Source organism: Triticum urartu, chromosome 2, assembly GCF_003073215.2.
Source record: "Triticum urartu cultivar G1812 chromosome 2, Tu2.1, whole genome shotgun sequence".
Classification (NCBI taxonomy): Eukaryota; Viridiplantae; Streptophyta; class Magnoliopsida; order Poales; family Poaceae; genus Triticum; species Triticum urartu.
The window spans coordinates 12,541,398-12,550,501 of NC_053023.1; the positions used below are offsets into that span (position 1 = coordinate 12,541,398).

At 45.1% G+C, this 9,104-nt stretch overlaps 1 protein-coding gene across 1 annotated transcript; it reads right to left on the minus strand.

Moving 5' to 3' along the window:
• Nucleotides 1-5,095: 5,095 nt before the first annotated feature.
• Nucleotides 5,096-7,700, minus strand: LOC125540671 (acetylserotonin O-methyltransferase 1-like). The gene is made up of 2 exons (XM_048704259.1): nt 6,883-7,700; nt 5,096-5,642 (listed from the first exon to the last, which is right to left on the minus strand). Exons 1-2 carry the CDS (start codon nt 7,672-7,674, stop codon nt 5,340-5,342), a joined length of 1,095 nt encoding a protein of 364 aa, XP_048560216.1. The 5' UTR covers nt 7,675-7,700; the 3' UTR covers nt 5,096-5,339.
• Between the last annotated feature and the right edge of the window lie 1,404 nt (nt 7,701-9,104).

Consider the following 9,104-nt stretch of genomic DNA (forward strand, 5'->3'; position numbering starts at 1 on the left):
CATTGTATAATTTGACGTTGAAGGTATAACCATGCTCGGTTTTCAAGTAAACTCTTTTTACCTCCATAGTTTCGTTAGGACTGAAACCTATCTTATCCAAGACAAAAATTCTTGCATGCCAGGGGATACGCTAGTAGAATAGTGAAAAATTAAAATTAAAAGGTGAAGCAAATGAAGCATAAGTCATGCTTAATTACGAAAAAAGACTTGTCGTTTTGACTTACTGTATCCACTTCGAAGTTCTCATCCAGCTTGATGCTGAAGCGTCTATCATCAACTAGAAAATTTCTGCCGCACAGGCCGTGCTGGTCTTCGCAGTATTCGCACATAATGAAATCGTGTTCGTCGTCAGACGACATTCCTATGTTCATAGGTGAAACATTAAACACTTATTAGTTCTATTAATTCAACTAATTCTGTTAATTCAACTAGTTCAACTAATTAATTAAACTAATTCAACTAAGCACTTACAAAGAATATACCTAATTAATTGAACTAATTCAACTAACTAGTTCAACTAATTAATTCAACTAAACTAGTTCTATTAATTTTCTTACTAAAAAAGGTAGCTAGTTCTATATAATAAAATGTTAATTAGATAATGAAATCTCATATAACTAAATTAAATATATATCTAACATATAATTTATATCTAATATCTAACATATATGTTCATATATAGGTGAAACATTAAACACTTACTAGTTCTATTAATTGAACTAAGCATTTACTAAAAATAAACTAGTTCTATTAATTTTTTACTAAAATAAAGTAGGTAGTTCTATATAGTAATATTTTGATTAGATCATCAAATCTCATATACCTAAATTTTCTTACTAAAAATAAACTTGTTCTATTAATTTTCATACTAAAAATAAACTAGTTATATTAATTCAACTAGTTCAAATCTCATATATATACCTAATTAATATCTAGCTATACTAATTCAACTAATTCAATTTGTTTTAACTCATGTAAAATATATTTGACATTAATATTTAACATCTTTTCCATATAATTCATCTAACATTAACATTTAACATTATTATCTACGAAATTTATCTAACATTAATCTAAACAACAGAAAATAGAAAATAAGTAAAAACAATGTGTGTGTGTGGTGTGTGGTGTATGTGTGTCTGTGTGTCTCTGTGTGTGTATGTGTGTGTGTACAAGTGGGGGGCGGCGGCGTACGGGCGGCAGCGGGCGACGACGGGGACGGGCGCGGCAGGGGCGAGAGGCGGCGGCGCGACGGGCGCGGCACGCGGGGGCGACGGTGACGACGGGTGGCGGGGGCGACGGCGGTGACGGCGATGATGGGTGGCGGGGGCGACGGCAGTGACAGTGACGACGGGTGGCGTGGGCGACGGCTGTGACGGCGACGACGGGCGGCGGGGGCGGCGAGGGTGGTGCGCGATCGGCGACGGGCGCGGCGAAGAAGTTGGATCGAGAAGAAGTACTGGTGGTCGATGAAATATATATAGGAGGGGTCTTTAGTACCGGTTGGAGCCACCAACCGGTACTAAAGGCCAATTTTCGCCAGGCCAAGGGGCGGGAAACGACCCCTTTAGTACCGGTTCGTGCCACGAACCGGTACTAAAGACCCCCCCCCCTTTAGTACCGGTTGGAGTTACCAACCGGTACTAATGGTTGTGCGTTGCCACCGGCGGTGCACAAATGTTTAGTCCCACCTCGCCGAGCGAAGGGCAGCCGCACTGGTTTATAAACTCAGCCGCGGCTGCTCCTTCGAGCTTCTCTATATAGCAGGCTTCTGGGCCTAACTAGGGCGCGCTGCCCTGTGAGTCTGATGGACCTTCTGGGCTTGCATTTGCACACCCTAGGTCTGGCAGGCCCATTGGGCAGCGCGCCAACAAATTTTTTATATAGTTTTATCTTTTCTGCATTATTTATTTTCTTCTATTTATTTTTGAGTAATTTTTATGTGGTTTTTTTCTTTTCTGCATTATTTATTTTCTTCTATTTATTTTTGAGTAATTTTTTGTATAGTTTTTTTCTTTTCTGCATTATTTATTTTCTTCTATTTTCAGTTTGTACACGAAGTGCGTCCAGTTTTTGCCGTGACCCTCTCTACTCTTTCGCACATGCTATGCGGGTGAAATGATGATACCATGCCAAGTTTCAACATTTTCAGAATTCATTTTGTAGTGATTTTCAATTTCACGGTCATTTAGCTCTCTAAACAATTAGGTAAATGACCGAAAAATAAAAAATGATGTCAGAACATGTTGAAATTGATGACATCGCTTTGAATGCTGCATACTGAACACAAAAGAAGTCCGGAGTTCAAATAAGTTTAAAAAACATTGAAGTGCCCATGTAACAGATGAGTTCTCGTCCGAAACCCTGATACTCCGAAAGAGTTTGTCCAGTTTGTACACGAAGTACGTCCAATTTTTGCCGTGACCCTCTCTACTCTTTCGCACATGCTATGCGGGTGAAATAATGATACCATGCCAAGTTTCAACATTTTCAGAATTCATTTTGTAGTGATTTTCAATTTCACGGTCATTTAGCTCTCTAAACAATTAGGTAAATGACCGAAAAACAACAAATGATGTCAGAACATGTTGGAAATTGATGACGTCGCTTTGAATGCTGCATACTGAACACAAAAGAAGTGTGGAGTTCAAATAAGTTTAAAAAACATTGAAGTGCCCGTGTAACAGATGAGTTCTCGTCCGAAATCCTGATACTCCGAAAGAGTTTGTCCAGTCTGTACACGAAGTAAGTCCAGTTTTTGCCGGGACCGTCTCTATTCTTTCGCACATGCTATGCGGGTGAAATGATGATACCATGCCAAGTTTCAACATTTTCAGAATTCATTTTGTAGTGATTTTCAATTTCACGGTCATTTAGCTCTCTAAACAATTAGGTAAATGACCGAAAAACAACAAATGATGTCAGAAAATGTTGGAAATTGATGACGTCGCTTTGAATGCTGCATACTGAACACAAAAGAAGTGCGGAGTTTAAATAAGTTTAAAAAACATTGAAGTGTCCATGTAACAGATGAGTTCTCGTCCAAAACCCTGATACTCCGAAAGAGTTTGTCCAGTCTGTACACGAAGTACGTCCAATTTTTGCTGTGACCCTCTCTACTCTTTCGCACATGCTATGCGGGTGAAATGATGATACCAATGCCAAGTTTCAACATTTTCAGAATTCATTTTGTAGTGATTTTCAATTTCACGGTCATTTAGCTCTCTAAACAATTAGGTAAATGACCGAAAAACAACAAATGATGTTAGAACATGTTGGAAATTGATGACGTCGCTTTGAATGCTGCATACTGAACACAAAAGAAGTCTGGAGTTCAAATAAGTTTAAAAAAATAAAAAAGAGGTGCAATGCTGGTTAATTTGCTTCAAGCCATTCGGAATAGTGTAGGCTGCACTGCACATAGCTCAGTGCAATCTATGCTATTCCGCAAGGCTTGAAGCTAATCAACATGCAGGTGAGCATTGCAACTCTTCGTCATTTTCTGTGCACTCACGGCTTATAAACCGCTCATACTGCCTCTCGCTTGGCAAGGTGGGACTAAAAATCAGCTTACTAAGAAACTCTAGTACCGGTTCAGAGCATGAACCGGTACTAAAGGTCTTCGTGGGGGACCCAGCCTGACCATAGCTTGACACAGCCTCATTAGTACCGGTTCGTGGCATGAACCGATACTAAAGGTTGCCCACGAACCGGTACTAATGATGTCCGCCCGCCTAGCCGTTGGAACCGGCACTAATGGTCGCATTAGTGCCGGCTCAAATTCAAACCGGCACTAATGTGCTTCACATTTGACCCTTTTTCTACTAGTGTATGCCCCCCATGGGTCCCGGTTCTTGACTAAACCGGGACTAATGGGCTTGGCAGACTCCAACCAAAGCCCTGTTTTCTACTAGTGCATCTGGTGCTGCAAGTTTTCAAGTTGGAGGAAATAAAAGAGCAAAGAAAGTCCCAGCAAAACTACTGGACTAGTGTACTTGTACTCATGTTTGTGGTTATGTCAGAATTCATGTTTGTGGTTGCTTGTAGTATTTCTCACTTACTTTGTCAGACTTCGAAAATTCCCTTGTGGTTTGCTTGTAAAACTAATCAGTACTATGTTTGTGGTTGTCAGATTATGTTTGTCATGCAATCTGTTCAGTTCAGTACTTTGTCCAATCATCTATTAACAAGTGAACAATCTGCAATGCATTTAGTTTACACAATTGTCTAAAATCATGTGAACAATCTGCTATGAATCCCATTCAGTTTATAAAATGGTCTGGAACTGAGACCATCTAGTTAGCATACAATTTGTTGTTACCAAACTGGACAAACATGTTACTGAAATGCTCCGAGCAAACCCAATTTTTCATAAATAACATAGGTCAGATTACATGCAGGTCAAAACCAGGCCACGTGGACGGTTTTAGTCAAAACCGGGTCCACGTCATACCAAAACCACTTTAAGCATCGTGAGGGACGAAAAGTATCCGGTTTAAATAGTTGAGGAATTGAGTTTTAGTGGTTTCAGAGTTGAGGGACGATTTCTATACCATCGCCAGAGTTCAAGGACAAAAAATATACTTATCCCTTTAACTAATAAAAACACTACTTTATCTGCACATCTCAAAGCGCCTGCAGATGGACATGATACAAGGGGCGCGCGCCATCCGGAGCAAAAAGTGTGCTTCATGTACCAAGCCTCCTTTAATAGTAGATATATATATGTGCAATTTTTGACCATGTAACACCTGGTCACTACTTGCGGTAATCAAATTTTTTGCCGAGTGTATAGTACAAACCCTTACAGTTGGGGACCCAACTCGTTATTTGCCTATACACCTAGGAGCGACCAAGACAAACTTACAACCTCTATATTCACTCGTCAATGACACTCAACGAAGCTATCACTGGTGGGTTGCCAAGCAGGCCTTCCGTGGCGTCCGGTCAGAGACTACCTTTTATGCAGTAGTGGTGTAAATATGTTTGTCCAATCAATCATATGATTCTCCAAAGTACTCCAAGGAAATAAAAGGAGTGGCTATTTCAACCACAAGTATATTCATATGAACAAGATAGAATCACAACAACAACAACGGTTTTTAAAATATCATGAAAATATTGTAGCCTTGCCTGGAGTAATAAGACCCAATCATCGGTCTCACCATGATATATAGTTTCATAAAATACAGTTACAATTTCTAGAGACGATTACACTTAATGGAAGATTTGAAAGACAACACAGATAGAGTTCATGCACACATACATATGAATGTGTCGGCCTTCAGGTGTGTGTGCGACTTATTGTGCCAATTAATATGGTATAGTTCACCGAGCTTTCATGGGTAGATCTCAATTACTGAGTAGGGACCCAATACTGGCAGAATTTTGTAATCATCACTGAATCCAGCATCAGAAAATATCCTCTTCCACTCAATTTCATCTCGTTCCACCCCAGTGATGTACATCGTGAACAAGTTCTGTATTGCTTCCATCTCGCTGATTTTCTTGTCGCCATTTGCAGATCCTCTTACCATATCTATAATTATCACTTTTCCTCCAGCATTTCTAGCAGGGATTGCTTCCTTGCAACGTTGAAGTATTTTGACACAATCGTCGTGACCCCAGTCATGCAAAATGTTCTAGGAGATATAGACAGATAGTTTAGAAGAAGAAAACAATTAAGTGCAAGAAGAAAATGAAACATTAATTGCATGACTGGGGTCATGACGATTTTAGTGTTATTGACATGAAAAATGTGATCATCTGACACGGGTAATTATGAAGTTATAAGAGTAACCCTCTAAATTATATTTAAAGTATTTTTTGTGTTGTAGCCCCTTAATTTATTCTATCGAAGCTTCAAACCAGTTATATACAGTAACGCTAAATTAAGCGTGAGTGTAGAATAGCTTAATCTACACCCTAGTAAAGGTATACATAACGCTAAACTAAGCGTGAGTGTAGAATAACTTATTCTACACCCCTAGTAATGCAATATACAAAATATAGTAACGCATCATACAAAATATAGTAATTTTTAAAGTGTAGTAAATTACTAACTTGAATAGTAAAAAGAGTATTTCAGAATTACTAAATTTTGTATAGTGTTTTACTACATTTTGTATATACCGTTACTAGATTTTGTATATATATTTGTTTGTCTTCACCGTTATTTTCTCCCTTGGTCGATCCATTAGGTCATTACCGTTTTCTGGTACTGCATACCACTTGTCCAGTTTTCTCAGAATGCTCATTTCATATCTTTTTTCCACAGACTAAAACAATGCCCGCGCGTTGCAACGGGATATAAATATTCTAGTACGTTAGCTTGTGATTTACCTGTCAATAATAATGTAATTGTGTAAATAAATGTTCATCAAATTTCGACCATGATTATCTTATATTTTGATTAGAAGTTTGGTAAATAAATAAAGTGGAAAGTAAATAAATTAGGGTGATTGATTATCATATACATGAAAGGTTGGACGAAGGGGTGATGGGAAAAAAGGTGAAATGGGATGCTTAGGTTCTTTTTAAGCAGTAGAGATAAAATTTGAAGTGTGATTATCCAAAAAAATTCATCTTCTACTGCTAATTTGTGGCAACAAAGGAGTTTTCAGTGCTGTATAAGGAATTCCTGTCATTAAATATGGGTATATGTGTCCTTTCTTATAGCTAGTGGGCCCTGGATATCTAAGAAGTACTGTGAACGGAGGGACTAATACCATTTTAGTTTATTTCTTTTTTGGACACTATCACAACCGAAATAAATGTTGCGATGTTGGACACCTGTTTTCGACCAGTTTTGAGTGAGCAATAAGCGTGCAATTAATCACGTTGACACACTGATGAAGCCGCACGGTTGATATGGATGGGTACCTTCAGTAAGACAGCATCGGCAGATGGAATGGATTCAAACATATCACCCGCGACGAAACTCAGGTTGTCATCACCAGCGGCCTGCCCGACAACATGAGGAAGGTCCATGACGGTGCACTTGATGCGTGGGAACGCCTTGGCGATCACCTGTGTGCCGGCGCCATTGCCACCGCCGACGTCGATGAGCGATCTGAGACCGCGGAAGATGCGGCCCTTGTCGACAATAATGACCTCGAGGAAGACCTGGCTATCCGCGGCCATGGAGTCGTTGAGGACGTTGTTGAAGCCGGCGTCCTTGCTCACCATCTCCCACTGGGAGCAGCCATGCGCCAGCTCGAAGAGGGAGCCGGCTCCAGCGGCGGCGGGCTCGGTCTTCAACCATTCGGGCATGCTGAAGAAGGAGGAGACGACCAGAGGGTTGACGCAGAAGGGCACCATGGGGGACAGGCTGTGCCAGCCGACGAGGAAGCGGCAGGCCGTGGTTAGCCCGTACACGACGGTGACGGTGTCACCATCCCCGGGGGTGGCGGTGGCGGTGAAGATGCCTGAGGTGGTAAGCAGTTCCATCACGCGCTGGAGGTCGGCGACCTTGCACGGATGTACCTTGGCATCGGTCGCGATGTCGGCGAGGGTGGCGGCGCCGTTGCGGCGATGGATGGCGTCAGGGATGCCTAGATCGACGGCACACCGGAGCGACATGGATTTGACGTAACCGAGCACCTGGTTTTGGAGCTCGGCAAGAGCTCCGAGCAACTCTTGCGGGCTCACTTCGGTCAAGAGCTTAAGCGTCATGTTGCCTAGGGCTTAAGCAACTTCACTGCGAATGAAAGCTTGGGTGTAATCCTAAAGCACTGTACCAACGGCTTTTATACACGGCCAACTGATTAGAGCATCTCCAGCCGCGTCCCCAACACACCCCCGGCGATATTTTAGCGCTGGCGGGTGTGAATTGGTCCAGTCGCGTCTCCAGGAGCTCGTTTTTCGCCGGATTGAGCCGAAATTGGGGCCGGCGGACCCAGGCAGAACCCGGCGCGCTGGGGCGCCTGGGAGCGTCGGGGCAAACGATTTTGTCGCGAACTAACCACGGGCCCGCTGCGTCAGCGACACTCGCCTCGTCGTCCTCAGAACGCCTCAGTTTCCCGCGGGGAATCAATGCCAAGGCTGCTGACGGTCAGCCTTCCATTGATTCCTCATGAGCGGCGCTTCCTCACGGGCGGCGCGGCGACGCCCTCCTCCTGCCACCCGTACAGATGGTGCCCGGCTATAAAACCGACGCCTCCCCCTCGCCTCTGGCCACACCCCGCCGTGCTCTGCCTCTTTCTCCCGTGCGCACCCGCCGTCGACGATCCTCCCCTCTCTCCCCAAGCCCATCATCGACAATGGGCGAGCGATTCCCCGGCGACGTGGCGGCGGCCAACGGCTTCGGCCGACACTCGCTGCACGGGTGGGAGGCGTATCTTCTCTTCGAGGCGAACATCCCGGCACTGCCCGACATGCGCGCAGGGAAGGGCGGGTGGAGGCTCAGCGCCGGTGACGTCCCCATTCCCCCGATGCCCGACGTCAATGCGCGCACCGACTACTTCGCCGACGAGGTCGACCGCGTGCCGGCGTCGCTGACGGAGGAGCAGCGCACCCTACCGCAGTACGCCGCCAACAACCACGAGGCATGGGCGGCGTACTTCCAGCAGCGGCTGGCCTCCACCAACGGGGCGCCGGTGGTAGGGGCCGTCAAGAACAGCGAGGGGCGCCGCCTGTGGTGGGGCGTCCCCGGCCGCACGCTACACGAGGTTCTCCAGCACCTCGAGGGCGGCAACGACCCGCCGCTGACATACCCAGCCGCCGCCCCGGTCCCCCACCAAAGCGCCGAGCAACGGATGCCCAGGAGGTTCCGCTCCTCCTCGTCCTCATCCTCCCACTCCTCCTCCCGCTCATCTTCCCACTCCCTCCGGCTTGTCGGCGGTGTTCGGCGTCAAGGCCGAGCCCGCAGCGGAGACTCCTCCTCCTCGGCTCCTTCCCGCTACGTCAAACCGAAGACGGAGCCGGCCTCGCAGTCGTGAAGACGGAGCCAGGGCTCGCCGGCGGCATGAAGGAGGAGCTCCATGGCACGGTGACCTTGAAGTGGGCGCGTGAAGACTGGGTGCAGACGGAGCTGGAGCGCCAGTGCCGCGCCTACGAGCAGTTCGTTGGTCGGCGCCGTGGCCGCGACGAGGGAGGCGTCGTCG

Bases quoted from the DNA above. Each gene is read 5' to 3' on its own strand.
- LOC125540671 (XM_048704259.1), bottom strand. From the start codon at position 7,674: ATGACGCTTAAGCTCTTGACCGAAGTGAGCCCGCAAGAGTTGCTCGGA. The intron at 5,643-6,882 runs GTACCCATCCAT...TATATCTCCTAG, and splicing joins CCGATGCTGTCTTACTGAAG to AACATTTTGCATGACTGGGG.